Raw genomic sequence first — 19234 nt, forward strand, 5'->3', positions numbered from 1 at the left:
AGAGGCAGGAATTGAACCCAGGCGTCCTGGCTCCTAGCCCCCTGTTGTAACCACTAGATCCAGCCCCTAGCTCGACAGCGCGGCCTCGAGCTCCCTCTCTGTGCCGGGCCAGGGGCTTCTGCAGCTCCTGTGTCCTGGGGCTGGGGGGGGGGGCAGGCAGCGCCCACCCCGGCTGGTCCAGCTCCTCCACCGCCTGCCCGCCACACACCGCCTCCCTGGAGATAAATTCTGTGGTTCACACATGCAGCTCGCTGCGGGAGGCCGCCTTTTCCAAGCGGGCGAGCGACTAGCCTTCGAGAGGCGACACCAGAGCCTGCGGCGGGCACCAGGGCGTTGTGTAGCAGCGAGCGGAGAGCACAGCGGGGTGCTCTGGGCTGGTGGATCCCCATTTTATCGGTGCCCGTGTGGTAGCCAAGAGTCAGCACTTTAAAGCCAGGCTGACGGGGGCTGCTCCGGATAATAGCCGAGGAATCCCCGAAGATCCCAGCTAATGTACATCCCCAGCCCTGGCTGTGGAGGGGCAGAAAACGCTGTATGAATGGCCCTTTCTCTCTCTCCTCTGCTTCGTCTCTAGGCATTTCACAATCCCTAACGGATCTGTCCTCACAGAACCTCTAGGGGATGGAGGTGCAGGGGAGATAACGGTCTGGTCTGTACTAACAGGTCCCACCCCTGAGAGCCATAGCAGCGGCGAGGAACAGATAGATGGGCCCCCGTGCAGGTTTGATCCTGGCCCCCTCCCACAGCAGCCCTGCCTGCAGCAGAACCCTTCCCCACGCGGCTCCGTAACTCTAATTGTCACCATTTGGCGGGGAGGCCGGGGGAGCAGGGCGCAGGATTGGAGAGGATGCCAACCCCGCACTCACTGCCCCCAGCAGAGGCTCCTGTGCCCCACAGGGCTGGGCCGGGCCCCGAACTCTGGAAGTTGCAACCTGGTGTGTGGAGTTGCCATCCCACTCAGGCTTGGCACCAAAGCTGACCCATGCTGTGGCCCCAGATGCTAGGTTGCAATGCCTAGTGCAGGGTGCCAGGCCACCTGACGGGACGCCGGAGCCAGGGCTCTGGGGCAAGTCACGAAGGCAGAAAAAAGTTGTGGGCAAACTGCGACTTTTTTGGGGGCTGAGACAGATCTGCAGCCTTAATAATACAAACCTTGGAGCCTTCTGGGGCTCTCTAAGTTGCATGGGACCCTGAACACCTAAACTGGTTGCCCTCGCTGTTTTCTGCCAGTGAGATGAAGCTGCATTGACCTAATCGCAGCTAGCTACCGCTGCGTGGGCAGGTGGAGTTCCTACAGTGACGGAAAAACCCCTTCTGTCACTTAGTCTGCGTCTACACTATAGGGTTACAGTGGCGCAGCTGTAGCATATGCTGACACCAGCCCCTAGGGGACTTGCCCAAAAGGAATCTGGGTTCTTGAGCCCCACTTTAGTGCCCACTGGACCAGTCTTCCTACCCCAGACACCTTTGGAGTCCCAGCTACTTCCTTGATCCTCAGACACAAGCTCTGACTACTGTTGTCCCTGCAGGGGGAGAGCTGGGTTCTGTCCTGTCCTGCAGGTCTCTGTTCTGCCTTGCCCAGTGTTAATGGAGATCCCGGCTTCTTCCCAACTCCACTGTCTTTATTCTCTTGGGGGATGTGCGCGGTGGACAGAATCCGCTTGGATTCCCAGCTCCCGAGGCATTTGCAGCCCTGGCTGGTAGTGGGATTCTGCCTTGACTTGGGAGATCCAGGGTGGCCAGGCTGGGAGCCCCTATAACATGCTCCTGGAGTCTCCTTCTCTGTCAAGAGCTGCCTGGGTGCTGTCAGACCATCTGGCTCTAGTTGCCGGATGCAGCTTGGGTCGGGGCCCCCGTGGGGCATGTCTCTGGCTTTCCCTCTTTTGGGAGGCTGGATGGTGGCATCTCGTCTCTTGTACCGAGGGCAGGACAACATGCAGTGAGTTGCCCTCTCTGTTTGACCTCGCAATTGACCAGCTCCGGGCTGGCCCAGCCACGCTCACCTGGCCAGCCCCATGCAGTGGGTGGGGCACCTACACCCCTCTGCGGTTTGAATGGCACACGGAAACAGCCACCGTGGCAGCAGGCGGGATAGTGGAGCAGAGGAGGCCGGAAGGGAAGGGGTGAATGAGAAACTCTCGTCTCCACCCAGTGACTCGCGCTAAATAAACCTCCTGCCCTTAATCCCAGGAAGAAGGAAAGAAAAGATTGAAAAAGGGGAGCAGCTGGGTCAATAGAGGGATGCAGAAGGTGGCGGGAATTAGACATGGTTAGTGGGGTGAGGAGGGGGGCTAGCTAGGGAGCAGCTTGATGCTGGGCCCTGGGAGCCAATGGGACATGATTTCCGGGCCAAGCAGTGTCTGACATTTAAATTTAAGCCTAGAAAAAGCCTTAAGAGGAGAGGAGTCCTCCTCAGGACCTGGCTCCAGAGTCCATTCACCAACCTGCCCTGTCTCGTGTCCTTTTCCCCTTCGGGGCAGCCGTGTCTGCATCCTGGGACAGTGCCACTGAGTCCCAGGGAGTCATCCAGGAGGGTGGGGTTGCCCTGGGGGTGGATGAGGTCACCTTGTTTTGCAGTATATGATGATCCAGAAAGCTTCCTGGATCTATCAGTTCACTGCAATAAATAATTCACTCCGGTCTCTTCCCAGGGGAACACTCCCCACCACCCGCGAAACACATGAGATCAACGGCCGATCTCTTTCTTTCTCCAGTTAGAGGGTCTGTTCGTTTTTAAAACGACGCCAGAAACTAGTATTTTCATTTAGGGGCAGGGACAACCCAACGCTCCCTCACTGCGCCTTCGCCTCCCCGCTGAGGTGGCTGGCCTTCTGCACGGGGGAGTTCGGAGTCCCTCGTGCAGAGGGCACAAGCAGGTGCAAACGCCGATGCACGCCGGGCCCAGCCCCCACTCGACGGCGCAGAGCTGAGATCCTGGGTGCTGGGGGTAAATTAGCATCACCCCAGAAATTCTCAAAAAGAACAGGAGGACTTGTGGCACCTTAGAGACTAACCAATTTATTTGAGCATGAGCTTTCGTGAGCTACAGCTCACTTGAAATTCTGTCTCCGCAAGAGGGAAGTAGTGGATTGACTCTCCGGCCGTTTCGTCCCAGGGCTGGGAGCCAGCTGCCCTCCCCTGGGCCCCAGCCCTCGCAAGCGGGCAGGGAAAGGGCCGGGGCCAGCGGGCTCCCCAAAACCCAGCCAGGAGGCGGTACTTAGCCTCGGCCCGCCCCTTTCTTGGGTCTTGACCAATCCGTGTGCAGCCGAGGCGGGGCCTCTTGCCCACACTTGGAGGCTGCCGAGCGCGTCGGCAGGTGCTGGCAGAGGCCGGCCCGGGGGTTCTGCAGCTTCCCGGCGCTTGCTCCGGGAGCAGGAGCCCCGGGGCGCGGTGCCGGCTGCCCCCCGCGGGTCGGGCGGATGGAGGGGGCGCCGCTGGGGGCGGGGGCTCGCTCACGTCCCTCCCCCTGTGGCTGCGCCCTGCCGGGGGGGCCATGTGGCCTGGCACGTGGAGGAAGCTACTTGCGGCGCTGAACCCCGTGTCCGGCGCTGCGCTCAGGTGCGGGGGGGGGGGTCAGCCTCTGGGGCGCAGCCGCCGCCGGTGGCATCGGCTGCCGTTGCCCTGGCTTGCCCCTGGCTGCGTGACCTGGAGCCAGGGGCCTCTGCCTCATCGCTGGGGTCCCTGCCGTGCCGTGGGGTCTGGAGCCTGTGGCCCACGGGCCGCCAGTAGCCGGGATCTGAACTGCTCAGCTGTGTCAGAGACCCCGTGCGGCAAACCGCTAATGGGGATTCTCTCTGCGGACCTGGCCGGGGCCGCCCCCTAACTGCGGGGCCCCGGGTGGCTGCCGTCTGTGAGTCGGGGGGGCGTGCAGTCCCGTCCCAGCTGGGTTCGGATACACGGGCGCACACGGGCCTGCCTGCAGTCCCTGACATTTCCCCGCTGGCTCTGGCTGAGTAAACAGCAACAAGTCCCTTTGCTCGTGCCTGGGCATCTGCTTGCCCAGGTGGAGCAGTTTGTGCATCCGCGACGGTTTCCCCTGGCCTGGCAGGAGCCCTTGCTGCAGCCTAGGGGGATTGGATGGGATGGTTGGAACCAACCTGAGCGAAGATCCCAGCCTCTTGCATGACAGGGCAGGGGTGGGGAGCGTCGGCATGAGGGCGCTGGGTCTGGCCGTGGTGCATTGAGTCTGCTGGCAGCTGCTGGTACCAGGTGCTTCAGCGGAAGGTGCTAAGATCACCCCACAATGCACCTGGCCCATGGCATGGTGCTGCTCGTGGGGTAGGAGAGGCTCTTTGCTGCTGTATCCAGCCGTGGGTTACTGAGCAGATGTGGGTGTTGGGACTCTCTTGCCCCTGTGCCCGTCGCTCGGGGCAGTCTCACTTCTGGGCTTTGTCTCTGGTTGCTTTCAGGGCTGTCAAGTGGCTCCACTGCCCTGCGGGGAAGAGAGACACCATCTTCGCCTTGTCTTCGGGCCATGGGAAATGCGGCGTGGCTGTGGTCCGGACCAGCGGCCCCGCCAGCGGGGCAGCCCTGCGGAGTCTAACTGGACAGCAGGAGTTACCCCGGCCTAGAGCTGTCGCCTTGCGGAGGATCCATGATCCCAGCTCCGCGGAGACTCTGGACAGGGGCCTGGTCATCTGGTTCCCAGGTTAGAGCTGAAGGCTGCAGCAGACTCTGTAGGGCCGCGGTGCCCGGCCCTTGCACCCTGGAGGTCTGTTGGGCAGTTCCCACCTCGGCTTCACATGGGGAGTGTAGACACTGGGGGATATTGATTCTGTGCTGCAAACCATAACAGTTGCTTTGGCTCTTACTGCCTTCAGTAGCTGGATGGAAACTGCTCATTGGTGGGAGCTCCCCCAAAATGGACACCTGCCGCTGGTCAGCTTTGCCTGCGCAGGCTGCGTGTGCTCCTGCAGCCCCTTCTAGATCGGATCGCTTGCTCGCCCCTGTCTGCAGTTCCCAGCATTAACCTGCAGCAAGGTGTCCAGCCCAGCCCCTGTAGGCACATGCCTGTGTATTCACAGCCCCTCTCTCCCACAGGGATCTCTCCTCCTTCCCAGCCCCCACTACCAGGTGGATTCCCAGTTGTGTTCTCCTGGTCATTAAAGAACTGTCCCCGCCCTCCTGGTCGCTCCCCCAAGAGTGAGCTCCTGCCAAATGACATCCTGGGCTTGACCCTCCCAGCGGATCTTGCACTGACCTTGTCTGGGGTTCTGCAAGCAGAGAGATTCCAGGATCAGGCCTGAAATGGAGGCTAGTAGCACTTGGCAGTGGGGTAGCACCTCCCTTCCTGCCTGGCTTTGTGCAGACACTAGATACCAGAGCAGGCATTGCCCCCCCGGCCTGTCCTGCACCAGGGCCGCGCTAGTCCTGGGAGGGTATGTTCACCCTGCAGCCTCGCACCCTTTGCTGGCCTGTGAGATGTGGCAGGTGAGATGGGTTTTCCATTTTTCTGATAAATCTGCAACCTCTCTCTCAACTCTGGTGGCGTCTTGCCCTGTGTGCGCGCGATGGAATCGGAACTGCTTAGCTCTATGCATCATAAGCCCTATACCGAGAACAGCTAATGGGGAGTTTTCCTTTAGCTCAAGAGCTTGTGGAGTAGGAAGATCCCGGCTCTATTTTTGGTGCTTCCATGATGCTCCAAAGAGGATATGGGTTTCTTATGGCATTTACAAACAGGATTGCATGCTCCGGCCTATTCGCTGTACCCACTCCCCCCCCCCCCAGCTTTCCTATTATTAAGTACTTTGGTCTGAAAACAGGATCTTTGCTCCCTCGTCTGTTCCCCACCCAGTCCCACGAGGCTGCTGTATTATTGCAGCTCGGTGGGGAGTAAACACCTGGTGCAGGTGGCCTGTGGGGTTATAGAGCGGAGCCTCCCAGAAAGCACACGACACCCGGGCAGAATTCCAAAGAGGATGTTGTCTGAGGGTTTCCTAGCAGGCGTGAGTGGTTCTTTGTCAAATGCTGAAGGGTTGAGATAGTCCCAGCTGCAGGAAGCCTTTCTTTCCTGCGGCTAAGTCCGGGTAAAGTCCATGCAGGGCTTGACCTCCTTGGCAATCAGAGGGCTGGGGATGGCTGCCACTGATACCATAATTACCAACGAGCCGATCCCCTCTGTGGGGTTGGCCATGGGTCCCCTTTCAGTGGCCGCCCTCCCATGTGATGCCGCTGGGGCAGCAGCTGCAGGGACTGAACCCGGGACTTCTTGAGCTAAACAAGCACCAGTCTCTGTTGTCAAAAAGAAAAGGAGGACTTGTGGCACCTTAGAAACTAACAAATTTATTTGAGCATAAGCTTTCATGAGCTACAGCTCACTTCAGGTGAGCTATTACCCGCAGGAGAGCGGGCCCGGGGGGGAAACCTTTTGTAGTGATAATCAAGGTGGGCCATTTCCAGCAGTTGACAAGAACATCTGAGGAACAGTGCGGGGGAGAATAAACATGGGGAAATAGTTTTACTTTGTGTAATGACCCATCCACTCCCAGTCTCTATTTAAGCCTAAGTTAATTGTATCCAGTTTGCAAATTAATTCCAATTCAGCAGTCTCTTGTTGGAGTCTGTTTTTGAAGTTTTTTTGTTAAAGAATTGCAACTTTTAGGTCTGTAATCGAGTGACCAAATTGATTGAAGTTTTCTCCAACTGGTTTTTGAATGTTATAATTCTTGACGTCTGATTTGTGTCCATTTATTCTTTTACTGTCCAGTTTGACCAATGTACATGGCAGAGGGGCATTGCTGGCACATGATGGCATATATGACCCATAACTATTTCACGTTCGGGGACAATGTATACGTTCAAATCAGCGGCACTGCTATGGGTACCCGCAGGGCCCCACAGTATGCCAACATTTTTATGGCTGATTTCGAACAACGCTTCCTCAGCTCTCGTCCCCTAACACCCATACTCTACTTGCGCTATATTGATGACATCTTCAGCATCTGGACCCATGGAAAAGAAGCCCTTGAGGAATTCCACCATGATTTCAACAATTTCCATCCCACCATCAACCTCAGCCTGGACCAGTCCACACAAGAGATCCACTTCCTGGACACTACGGTGCTAATAAGCGATGGTCACATAAACACCACCCTATACCGGAAACCTACTGACCACTATTCCTACCTACATGCCTCCAGCTTTCATCCAGACCACACCACACGATCCATTGTCTACAGCCAAGCTCTACGATACAACCGCATTTGCTCCAACCCCTCAGACAGAGACAAACACCTACAAGATCTCTATCAAGTGTTCTTACAACTACAGTACCCACCTGCGGAAGTGAAGAAACAGATTGACAGAGCCAGAAGAGTACCCAGAAGTCACCTACTACAGGACAGGCCCAACAAAGAAAAGAACAGAACGCCACTAGCCATCACCTTCAGCCCCCAACTAAAACCTCTCCAACGCATCATCAAGAATCTACAACCTATCCTGAAGGATGACCCATCACTCTCACAGATCTTGGGAGACAGGCGAGTCCTTGCTTACAGACAGCCCCCCAACCTGAAGCAAATACTCACCAGCAACCACACACCTCACAACAGAACCACTAACCCAGTGGTTGCAACAAAGCCCGTTGCCAACTGTGTCCACATATCTATTCAGGGGACACCATCACAGGGCCTAATCACACCAGGCACACTATCAGAGGCTCGTTCACCTGCACATCCACCAATGTGATCTATGCCATCATGTGCCAGCAATGCCCCTCTGCCATGTACATTGGTCAAACTGGACAGTCTCTACGTAAAAGAATAAATGGACACAAATCAGACGTCAAGAATTATAACATTCAAAAACCGGTCGGAGAACACTTCAATCTCTTTGCTCACTCGATTACAGACCTAAAAGTTGCAATACTTCAGTAAAAAAACTTCACAAACAGACTCCAACGAGACACTGCTGAATTGGAATTAATTTGCAAACTGGATACAATTAACTTAAGCTTAAATAGAGACTGGGATTCGATGGGTCATTACACAAAGTAAAACTATTTCCCCATGTTTATTCCCCCCCCCCCCCCGCACTGTTCCTGGCCCACCTTGATTATCACTACAAAAGGTTCCCCCCACCCCACTCTCCTCCTGGTAATAGCTCACCTTAAGTGATCACTCTGGTTACAGTGTGTATGGTAACACCCATTGTTTCATGTTCTCTCTATATATAAATCTCCCCACTGTATTTTCCACTGAATACATCCAGTGAAGTGAGCTGTAGCTCACAAAAGCTTATGTTCAAATGAATGTGTTAGTCTCTAAGGTGCCACAAGTCCTCCTGTTCTTTTTGCGAATACAGACTAACACGGCTGCTACTCTGAAACCAGTCTGTATTGTCTGAGCTAACGAACTCGGGCGCCTTAGCTCAACCTCTGCAGCCATAGACCGTCGTCCCGAGGGGGACAGCACCATGCTGCTGAGCCTGCATGGCACACACGCTGGATTTCCGGGGGCTGGGATAATCTCTGCGCTAGGAAGCCAGGCAGGGTTGGGCTGGTTGCTTGCCTCAGGGGTGGAACCAGGGAACGGTGTGGGTGACTCTTCCCTTTGCCAGTACAGACTCCAGTGCCTCAGCATGGGGCCCTTGGCTCTCTGGCCCCTCAAGCTCAGACCCGAAGCACTTGGGATACCCCTGGCGCATTTTGCAAGAGCAGGGCCGTTAACTCTGTTCTGAGGCCCTGGCCAGAGGAGTCGTCTTTGCTCCCTGCTGAACTCTTGCAGACCATCGCTGGGCACTGTCAGGCAAGCTGCTGTGCTCCAGCCAGAGGTGGCTGCCTTTTAGGGGTGGGGGGAAGCGATCTGTAGATGAGGCTCCATGTGAAGGCACCGTTCAGGAGAGGCCTCCTCCCTCTCCATCCCTAGTCACTGTCTGGTTCTTTTCTGCAGATGGAGCTTTTGATTCTTCCTTCTGCTGTCCTTAGTCTCAGCTGTCTGTCCCTTCCTGGCAGCACGTGAGCCCGTCGTCCTCATGCCAGCTGATGGGCCTGTGTCCCGTCCTGACAGCACCAGCACAGAGACAGAAAGAGTTTCTTTAATGTTTCATCCCTTGCCCCCCCCCCTTTTGGGTGGCTCCTCCTCTCCCCTGCTGTCCAAGGGCCACTTGTTAGAGAATCAGAGAAGATCAGGGTTGGAAGAGACCTCAGGAGGTCCTCTAGTCCAACCCCCTGCTCAGAGCAGGACCAGCCCCAGCTAAACCACCCCAGCCAGGGCTTTGTCAAGCCAGGCCTTAAAAACCTCTTAGGCTGGAGATTCCACCCCCTCCCCAGGGGACCCATGCCAGGGCTTCACCACCCTCCGCGTGACAGAGTGGTTGCTAATGCCCTACCCCTGTCCCCGGGGAGCGCGGTCTCTGATGGGCTCTGTGCTCTGCAGGGCCCCACAGTTTCACCGGGGAGGACTGCTCCGAGCTGCACGTCCACGGGGGGCCGGCAGTGGTGGGCGGCGTGCTCCAGGCCTTGGGTAAGTGTCTCTCTCCGTCCTGGATTCTCAGTCACTCTGTTCCTGTTGCGTTCTGGGCCTTGGAGGGGGAGAAACGGCCCCTGGCAAGCCCTGGCTGGGTTGAGCTGGCGTTGGGACCCTCACCCAGGCATCGGGGGCAGATCGGGGGCATGGCCGGAGCGTGCTGCGGCTGTTCTGTGTATCTTGGTACCCCGAGTATAAGGTAGAGCAGCCTGGAGCCTGTGACTGACAGTGGGGGCTGGGCAGGGGTCCTGCATGGCCCCAGAATATGGCCCCCGTGGGCACTGATTCCCCTGCTGGGGAGCTCTTGTCTCCTAGAACTGGGGCAGCTTGCCCAGCCCTGCCTGACTGCATGAGGAGCGATGCCCTGGGGGGGCCCCCGCTCAGGTTTGCTGCGTGCGGTTTCTCTAGGGCGCCTGCCCGGCCTGCGCCCAGCCGACCCCGGCGAGTTCACCAAGCGAGCTTTCCAGAACGGCAAGCTGGGCCTGACCGAGGTGGAGGGCCTGGGGGACCTGATCCACGCCGAGACAGAGGCCCAGAGGAGGCAGGCTCTGCGGCAGATGGAGGGGGAGCTGGGTCAGCTGTACCAACGCTGGAGTGAGGAGCTCACCAAGGCAAGGCCCCCCCCCCCCCCCAAACCCTGCCTGGGGCCTGAATGCCCATGCTGGGAGCAAAGGGAGGCAGCGTGGCTAGGGGCATGGGCTGGAAGGGGGGACTCCTGGCTTTGTCCCTGACTCCGTGTGACTCTGGCTGAGTCACTTCATCCCTGTGGGCCTCAGTTTCCCATCTGTAATGGGGGTGCTGGTATCAGCCCTCCTTTGAGCTCCATGGGCACAGAGGGGTTAAATATTCTTGCACCAAGCGGTATTACCCATGTTCCCAAGGGCTGCGTTTGGCAGCACTGGACTCCATCCGCAGACACTGAATCTGAACATGCCCACCCTGTGCCCGCCTGGGGCATTTTCTGGGAGGCCAGAACTCCGCAGTGCAAGGGGTAATGTGAAAGGCTTCCCGGTGGGGTGTCTGAGGAGCGGGCTGGGGAGTCCGCTCCCTGCTCTGACCCCGCTTCCGTCGGTGGCTTTGGGCGCGTGGCGTCCTCTCTCTGGTGTCCATGTCCCCAGCCCTAGTGCTGACCCTGCTTTGAGCTCCCAGGAGGGAAGTACTAGCTAAGGGCGAGGCGTTAGTGGCTTTCACAGGGTCACTGAAGTAGCTGGCCTGGTGTAAGAGACCCCTGCACCCCAGGAGGTTAAGACACCTGCGGGAGCCGGAGAAGGGTCCCTGGGCTCTGGCTGTTGAGCTCAGGTTTGCTGGTCGCTGCTGAACATGGAGGGGCCCTGGGGGAGCAAAGATAGACCCCAAATCCTGCCGTTGGAGCCAGGTGAGGCTCAGCCTGGGTGCGGGAGTCTGACTTGACGGCAGGATCGGGGCTGTAATTCGCGATGTGCTGTCCCCCTTTCCACCCCTTAGGCTCTGGCCCATGTAGAAGCCTTTATCGACTTCAGCGAAGATGACAATCTAGAGGAGGGGGTGCTGGCTCAAGGTGAGTGGTGCTGGCCTGCCCTTAAAGGGTCAGTGTCCGTCCGTGCCTTGTACCTTGCGCTGTCCCTTGTGCTAGGGCGAAGCAGGGGCAAGATGCTGCCATGGCAGCGTTCCCTGCTCGGTTGGGCTGGTGTGCATGACAACATGGGTCCGGACAGCAGTGACCTGGGGCCGTGACTTCTAGGACCCTGCAGATCTCTGTCTGCGACACCCTGGAGCATTAAATTGCAAAGACTTCTCGGAAATCTGAATTTCCTCTGCTGCTGTCTGGTTCGTTGGTTCGACACAGGCTGTGCCATGATCCAGTCATGGCCCTGTTCTGTGCCACAGAGCAGACTGGGGCGAAAGGTGCCCACCCTTCTGCTGGCCAGGGGTCAGTTTCATCCTGTCCCTGGTCAGTTTCATAGGGCACCACACAGCAGCTGTGGCCCAGTTTCCATGACAGCAGGGGAAAGAATTTAAATACTAGGGAGGGAGCCTGTTTTAATTGGAACTCTTGAAAAATACTGTCAGTTCCTGTTTAGTTTGGTGAACTCCCCTTGATTTCATACCAAAATCTAAATCCTGAGCCCTCTATCTGGTGGTCAATTGAAGCGCTGCTCTGGTTGTGGCACTGGATTGGGACTGGTCCAGTTCAAGTCCTAGCTCTGCCACAGACTCCCTGTGTGGCCTGGGGCAAGTCACTTAATCCACCGTGGGTCTCCGTTTCCATTTATGCTGTGTGTGTGTGTGTGGGGGGGGTGACGGTCCTCTCTTTGTCCCTCCAGACTGAGTGCTTTGTGGGGCAGAGATTGTGTCTGCAGGAGGGGGCCCCGCTCTCTGGCGAGGTTTACCTGGCTCAATGGGGCCCCGCTCTTGGGCGGGGTCTTTCTTTAGGTGCTACCGTAATGCATGAAATGATAACAGACTGCCCAGGCAGCTGTCCCCTGTGCGGGCCTGACAGCCGGATTGGGGCCGCAGTGCGTTGCTGGGGTCCCTTCGTCTGTGCTGTGTTTTCATTTCATTTCACTTTGCTTTTTTTGTTCCTTCCTCTCCCTGCTCTTGGGGTGCTGACCCGGTGCCCCGGTCTCAGTGGATGCTGCCGTGCGGACGCTGGAGGAGGAGGTGAGCGGACACCTGCAGGACGGGCGGCGCGGGGAGCGGCTGCGCGGAGGAGTTCACGTGGTGATCGCCGGCCCCACCAACGCTGGCAAGAGCAGCCTGCTTAACCTCCTGTGTGAGTCGGGGCAGGCGAACCTCCATCCACAGCTCTTGGTGTCCCCAGTTGTTCGGTGCCTTGCCCACCCCAGAGGATGGTTCAGTCCCGTGTGGGGTTAGGCGCTGGCTGGACAGCCAAGGACAAGGGCCCTTAATTCACCCAACAGGTACAGGACCTGCGAGAGCTTCCCACCGCCCGCTGCTGGGGGGAGTTCGCTCTCCATTCAGTCCTGGCTTCTCTGGGCCAGCATCTGTGCCACGGATGCCAGTTGCCCCAGCACCAGGGTCTTCATTATAGTGTCATGGCCGATGCCAGGGATTGGGCTGGGGCTTCCAGAGCCGACAGCGCCAGGCTCCACAGCCGGATCTGTACAGGGGGCTGGGCCAGACTCCCTCGCTCTGTGGATCCGGTACAGAGTGCAACACAAAACATGCCCTGGCCGCTGAGCTACAATGGTGCCTCCTGCCTCTGCACCCCAGACACCAAAGCCGTGGGGGCTGATTCTGCTGCTCCCCCCACCCCTGTGCAGAATTTGGTCCTGGGGCCAAAGTCCTTAAAACCTGCCACTGATTTTTGGCTGCCCCAGGGTTTGGGTTTGTTGGGGGCAGGGCGCAGCACAACCGGAGACACCTGGGGCTGATTCTCTGCGGTGCTGATCCCTGCAGCTCCTGCTGATTGGAGCCAGCACTGTGGGTGCCCGGCGCTGCTCGAATTGGGCCCTGCGCGCTCCAGGCTCGGGGCCTGCGCTGGTAGCATGTGGCTGGATGAGTGGCTGCGATGGGACAGGGTCGGGGTGAGGCTCTGGATCAGGGCACGAGCCCCAGGGGTGGGGACTCCACCTACTTATTTGGGCTTGTGAGTCGCTTGTTATTGCTAATGAGAAACCGTCCCGATTTCCCCGGGGTTAGGAAACGTGCAGGAAAGCTCCCCAGTGCCCACTAGATGGCAGCACGAGTCCCCGCTGGGCCAGGTGCTGTCATGGGGCAGGGAGTCTCTTGCTCATTAGCTTTGTGTAACCAGGGGCTGCTGGGCACCGACTGAATGGGTTGGCTTTGGCAGCGAGCGCATCAGGGCCCCAGGAGGTGCATGGGGGTGACACGGCCGCCTTCCCCCCGGTGACAGCATGAAGGCCTTGTGGCCAAGTGGCCTTGTACTGGTGTCAGGGGGTGGGGGTGCTCCCCCTGTATGGGTTAGACTCGGGGGGGGGGGGGGGGGAATGCTGGGTCTGGCCTCCCCACATGTCTGCAGCTGTCCCTTTGGGCCCCCGGCCTCGCCAGTTACGGGCCCCGACGGCCACAAGATGCCTCTGGCCCCTGCTCCATGGGGGGAGGTGGCCGTACAGAGAGTGCCCTGTTGAGGGAGGGGAAGGCTAGGCCTAGGCTCGGGGCATACAAGGTGGGGATCCTTCGGCTTCATGGGATGACTCTTCACAGAGCAGCCCCTGGCGAGGGCCCTGGGAGAGGTGGGGGGCCCAGGCCTTGCCAGATCTCGGGGCCAGGGAAGGTGTGTCTGGGGGGGCGGCACCCCTGTGCTGAGGGCTCCTCCTTCCAGTCTCACTCCTAGCATCAGGCCTCCCCACTGATTGTTCCCAGCGTGGTCCCTGAACTCCCCCGTAACTGCCCCGCTCTCCCCTCGCTCTCTCTGTCTAGGCCAGAGGCCTGCGGCCATCGTGTCCCCCATTGCGGGGACGACGCGGGACGTGGTGGAGTCGGCGCTGAACATTGGTGGTTACCCCGTGGTGCTGAGTGACACGGCCGGGCTGCGGGAGACCCAGGACGTCGTTGAGCGGGAGGGTGTGAGCCGAGCTCGGGAGAGGTGAGGCAGGTGTTGGCTGAGGGCGGGTGAAAAGGCAGCTGGAAGCCTTTCCTCGTGGCCCTGTCGTGTGCCTCACAGCGGCTTTGCTCTGAGAAACAGGAATAGCGGGGGGCTGCGGGTCAGGACTGAGGGGCACTGGCAGGGCTGGGAGAACAGGGGGCTGCAGGTTGGGACTGAGGGGCACCGGCAGGCAGGGGGCTGTAGGTCAGGACTGAGGGGCACTGGCAGGGCTGGGAGAACAGATGGCTGTGGGTCGGGATTTAGGGGTGCCGGCAGGGCTGGGATAGCAGGGGGCTGGGAGAGCAGGGGGCTGTGCGTCAGGATTAAGGGGAACTGGCAGGGCTGGGAAAGCAGGGGGTTGTGGGTCGGGATTGAGGGGTGCTGGCAGGGCTGGGAGAGCAGGGGTTGTGGGTCGGGATTGAGGGGCACCAGCAGGGCTGGGAGAGCAGGGGGCTGCGGGTCGGAACGGGGGGGTGCCAGCAGGGTTGAGCTGCAGTGATTTCCCGTTAGCTGTAAGGTCCGTGTTGCTCTGCTGAGCTGACATCTCAGTGACCCACAGCCCAGATGCAGGCTCCTCTCCCAGCTGCCTGCCAAACAACCCCTCCCCTTGGGAAGCCCCTGCTTGCTGGCTCTCCCGGGCCGGCGGGTCCCTGGGGGCCGGATGCATGGGGCTGGCCATCTCTGGCCGTGGCCTGGGGGTGTCAGGCAGGCGCTAAACAAACAGACGGATCCTTCCCGTGAGCCAGGCCCATCCCGGCCCCACCCGAGACATCCAGTGCCCCCTGGCAAAGGGCGTGCGGCTTGGGCCTCTCTCTGTCCCGTGCATTCAGGCTCCCTGGTGGGGGGGCACTGACTGTGGGGCAGATTCCAAGACCTGCTCACGGGGGCTGTGAGGGGGGGCAGGGTCATGTCCCTTTCCGGGTGTGGGGCAGGTACAGAGATGGGGCAGGCTGGAGTCATGCTCAGTGCCCTCTTGGTACCATTAACCCCATGTTTGCCGTCCATTCGGAGCAAGCACCCCCTCTTCAGTGGGCAGCACTCCCAGGGTGTGCATGGGGGGGGGGTGTCTCGGTGGCCAGTGTCGTGGCCCTTCTCCCCGGCAGGCTGCAGCGAGCGGACGTGGTGCTGGCCGTGCTGGCCGCCGTGGACGTTGATCCGGAGCCCAGGCGCTTTGCTGATGCCCTGCGAGCCGTCCTGCCGCCCGGACCACCGGCCCAGCGGGCACCCTGCATCCTGGTCCTGAACAAGGCTGACCTGCTGGAGGAGGGGTGTGGGGGGGCCCTGCTGGGAGCCTGTGGGGAGGGGGCACTGCCCCCCACCTGCCTGCTCTCCTGCAAGACCGGAGAGGGCGTGGACAGCCTCCTGAGCCTGCTGGGGACACAGCTGGAGCAGATGTGAGTTCCCAGGGGTTGGGATTGTGGGGCAGGGTGGGGTTGCATGTGTGATATGAGGGGCAGGGGTGGGTGGGACAAGCTAGGCCAGGCCTTGGGGGTGAGGAGGCATCTCATGGGCTGGGCTCCAGGTTTGTCCCAGGTGACTGCTGTGACAGAGAACTCGGTGATGCCCCCTGGCAGCAGGGGGCGCTGTCTGGGGTGGGGAGTGGGGCTGAGGGGATCTGTTGACATTGGAATTCGGGGAAGATGCTGCAAACTCTCTGGGGTGTTAACTCAGCTGCTGGCTTAGCTCTGACCACCGGAGCCTTTCAGAGCCAGCGGCTGAGCTTCATCCCATCCGTGTCCACACAGCTCGCAGCCCAGCGGGGCCTCATTCCCCGCGGGGGGCAAGGCCCGAACGCATACTGTGGCTGTCTGTTATCAGTGTCCCAGTAACACCTGGAAGCCACAGGTGCGATCAGGGCCCCACTGTGCCAGGCACTGCACAGAGAGAGGCCCTACCCTACGGAGCTCCCAGCCAGAATAGATAAAGGCTGGGGGGGAAACTGAGGCACAGGGTGACGAGACGCACGTGCAGTCACTCAGCAGGCAGTGGGAGAAGTGGGAATAGAGCCCAGCTCCCCAAGCCCCAGCCAAGAGTCGACAGCACGGCCTCCTTCAGATCACGGAACTGCTTAGCGGGTTGGACGTGTGGAATACACCCAGAACAAATAGAACTGGCAAGAGGTTTGAGAGGCCTCCGATTTCCAGCGGTTCCCACCGGCGAAGCTGGCCCTCAGCCTTGCTCTGTGCCCTCGTCCCAGCTCAGTGTGTGGGGGGGGTGGCTTTGCGAGGGTTGGAAATGGAGCTGTTAAGGCACCTTGGCTCATTCACGGTGCCTTAACACCTTGGATGATGGGAGTGGATCCTCCACAGGGAGTTTCCGTGCTGCCAGTCCACAGCAAAGGAAGACTGGCCCCGTGCACATAGTGTCTGAGGCTGGTGATGCCCTAGGGCTCTGCTCCGGTGGCAGCGGGATTAGGAGCTAGAGGAGAATCGCCATCAGCTGTGAGCGGTACAGGCTTTATGACACACAGTGAGGCAGAGAGCAGCAGTGTGACCACCTGCCCGAAGGAGCCCAAAGAGAAGCTAGGTGAGCTGGGCTACGGGTGTGACCCCTCCTTTCATCTGCCAGGTGCGGCGACCCTCTGGCCGGCTCCCCGAGCCTCACGCAGGCACGGCATCGCCTCCACCTCACCAGCTGCCTTGGCTCGCTGGGCCGGTACCACGGCTACAAGTCCCTGGATCTGGTGCTGGCAGCCGAGGAGCTGCGGCTGGCCCGCAGGCACCTGGGGAAGATCACGGGCCGAGTCAGCGCCGAGGAGATCCTGGATATCGTCTTCAGGGACTTCTGTGTTGGGAAGTGAGGGGCCGGGGCCCCCGCGCGGCGTTGTGGGAAGAGCGAGGGGATATTTCAACTGAGAGACGCCGGGCGCGGGAGGAGCTGGGTCTGCGATCCGCTTCGGCAGCGAGGAAATTGCCAGTCTCAGCTTAGCTCCCACAGCAATTGTCCTCGGGGCTGGAGAAGCTGATGATTGGGACTGAAGGGCAATGGCAGAGGTCTCGGGGGGAGCCCAGGAGGCTGGGGGTCAGGACTGAGGGGAAGCGGCACAGCTGGGTGTGCTGGGGGCACAGAAGGCAGAGGACAGCCCCCTCCCGCACCTGTACCTGATTCTCGGGGCTGTCTGCCCCCCCGGTTGTGTTTATTAAACCCCCTGGTCCCTTTCCCTGCCCTGTGATTTGTTCTTTCCTCCCGCCAGCATGAGGACCAAGGAGGTGCCCAGCCTTCCATTGCGCTGTGACCATCGGGTCCTGGGGAGGCAAGGGGAGATCGTCCTGCTGGGGGGGAGAAGGGACTATGCATATACCTGTACAGCCTTACCAGCTGGGTGGGGAGGCTGGCTGGGGTTGGGGAGGTGCTCCCTTCAACATGGAGGGTTAATGATCCTTTGCCAGTGCAGTGTCTGAGAACACTTTGCTCACACAAATGAATTCAGCCTCCCAGCCCCAGGAGCTGCACTTTACAGGGGGGAAACTGAGTCACGGGGGAGGGAGTCTCTCCGTTCCGAGCCAGCCGTGTGCTCGGAGCTGTACAGGGCCTGGCTGCTACAAGGCAGCGGGGAGGGGTGTGCTGGGAGGGTTTTCGCCTAGCGCTGCTGATGGAGTGAGGGGTGGGTAGCGCCTTGGGGTGCTGGAGCTGCCTGGGCTTGTCCATGAGTTGGGGCAGAGCCAAGAATGGAACCCAGGCATCCAGCCCCTCGAGCCGCCTGCTCTGGTCACAAACCTCAGCAGCTAGGGAGCAGCTGGGCGTTGGGTGCCCTGGCGCAGTGGGTTCGCCAGGAGATGGTTCTGGGGCCATGCAGGTTCTGCTCCTGCCATGGATGCACGTTTCTCCCCTGCTGCCGGGGCCCAGGCTGAGCCAGGAGCCTGCCAGTGCTGTTCCTAGACTAACCAGCTGGGGGTGCCACAGAGCAAGGTTAGGCCATTTCTCTACAGGCAGGGCTGGCAAAAGCAGCAACCCTAGGGTCTAACCTGCCCAGGAGTGGGGGGCAGCACCCTTCCCCTTGTGGGGATTATATTTGGGGGCACCTCCTGAGTGTGGAGGGTGCCAAGGGGGTGAGGGAGCCTGTCTGTGGTGGCTCCTCCCTGCCTATCTTCCAGGGGGGGCGTCTCCGGAGCAGGGGTCACCTGGGCGAGCCGGCTCTGCTTCCAGAGGAGGAGAGTAAACAAGGCCCTCAAGCAGCTGGAAGGGGAAAAACTGGCCTGAACTTCCCCTCAGTCAGCGCCGGGAAAGCCGGGGCCCTGTCTGGCAGGAGGTGAGAGCTGTAGCCTTCAGCGAACGCACCCGCAGCACTGCTGGGTGATGGGGCCGTGGCACCAGGAGCCCTGCCCGCAGGCTGTGGGGTGGCTGAACTGTCACAGCTGGAGGCCTTGGGACAGGTCTGGGCAACTGTCGGGGATCACGGCGGCTACTGCAAGACTTGAACTCTGGGCCCTCTGTGTGGCGACCCCTGGAGCTAAGGGAGAACCCCTGTTAGCTGTACGGGGCCTATGACACACAGCTGAGCAGTTCAGAGTCCAGCCAGCAGAGGGCAGAGGTGCATCCAATTTCTGGGATGTTACAGGTGGCTGAGGGTGTTCCAGGTGCGTATCCCTGAACGCCCGTCCCCTCCACTGCCAGGCTGGGAATGGAAACCAAGGGTCCTGAACGCCCGTCCCCTCCACTGCCAGGCTGGGAATGGAAACCAGGGGTCCTAACCCCCCGCTCCCAACTCGCTGGATCCCACCTGGTGCTGGTTCAGAGCTGAGCACTGGTTGCAGTAGCCCTCCTTCCCCCCACTCTCTGCTGCAGCCTGCTCCCTGTGCCGGCCCCCCCTTGGCAGCCTGGCTCTGTTTCCAGTGTGTGGCCTTTGGCTTCTCTGCCTCACTGGCCCCAAGCTCCCCCCTGGGGCTCATTACCGCTGGGGTTCCTGGCCTCCTACTGAGGAAGCCCTTGTTTTGACAGTTATTTATAGAGGATTTCCTGATGCTCCTCCAAGTAACGAGCTCTCCCCCTGCTCTTCCAGTGGGGCGGGGGGACCAGAACCCAGGAGCCAAGTCCCCTACAGGCCTGTCCTGGGCAGTACTGGGGACGGGCGCGGGAGTGACAGCCCTGGGGCTGCTGCCCTGTGCCCTGGGAGCAGCAGGGTGAGCTCCCCCTGCACAGCAGCAGGGCCCAGGGTGAAACCACTGCAGAGGCCTGATTCTCTGTTACTTTCTCCTGGAGCGTGTGTATTTGTGGGGGT

At 59.8% G+C, this 19234-nt stretch overlaps 1 protein-coding gene across 1 annotated transcript; it reads left to right on the top strand.

The window, feature by feature from the left end:
• Nucleotides 1-3298: 3298 nt before the first annotated feature.
• GTPBP3 (GTP binding protein 3, mitochondrial) lies at nucleotides 3299-17176 on the top strand. The gene is made up of 9 exons (XM_084614667.1): nucleotides 3299-3558; nucleotides 4410-4648; nucleotides 9378-9464; nucleotides 9876-10078; nucleotides 10932-11004; nucleotides 12076-12219; nucleotides 13851-14016; nucleotides 15120-15410; nucleotides 16585-17176. Exons 1-9 carry the CDS (start codon nucleotides 3494-3496, stop codon nucleotides 16814-16816), a joined length of 1500 nt encoding a protein of 499 aa, XP_084470793.1. The 5' UTR covers nucleotides 3299-3493; the 3' UTR covers nucleotides 16817-17176.
• The last annotated feature ends 2058 nt before the right edge of the window (nucleotides 17177-19234 follow it).

Source organism: Lepidochelys olivacea (genome assembly GCF_965140295.1).
Source record: "Lepidochelys olivacea isolate rLepOli2 genome assembly, chromosome: 25".
Lineage (NCBI taxonomy): Eukaryota > Metazoa > Chordata > Testudines > Cheloniidae > Lepidochelys > Lepidochelys olivacea.

Coding starts and splice junctions, on each gene's coding strand:
- GTPBP3 (XM_084614667.1), top strand. CDS start 3,494: ATGTGGCCTGGCACGTGGAGGAAGCTACTTGCGGCGCTGAACCCCGTG. Junction 10,079..10,931: donor GGAGTGAGGAGCTCACCAAG/GCAAGGCCCCCC, acceptor TCCACCCCTTAG/GCTCTGGCCCATGTAGAAGC. Junction 14,017..15,119: donor GTGAGCCGAGCTCGGGAGAG/GTGAGGCAGGTG, acceptor TCTCCCCGGCAG/GCTGCAGCGAGCGGACGTGG.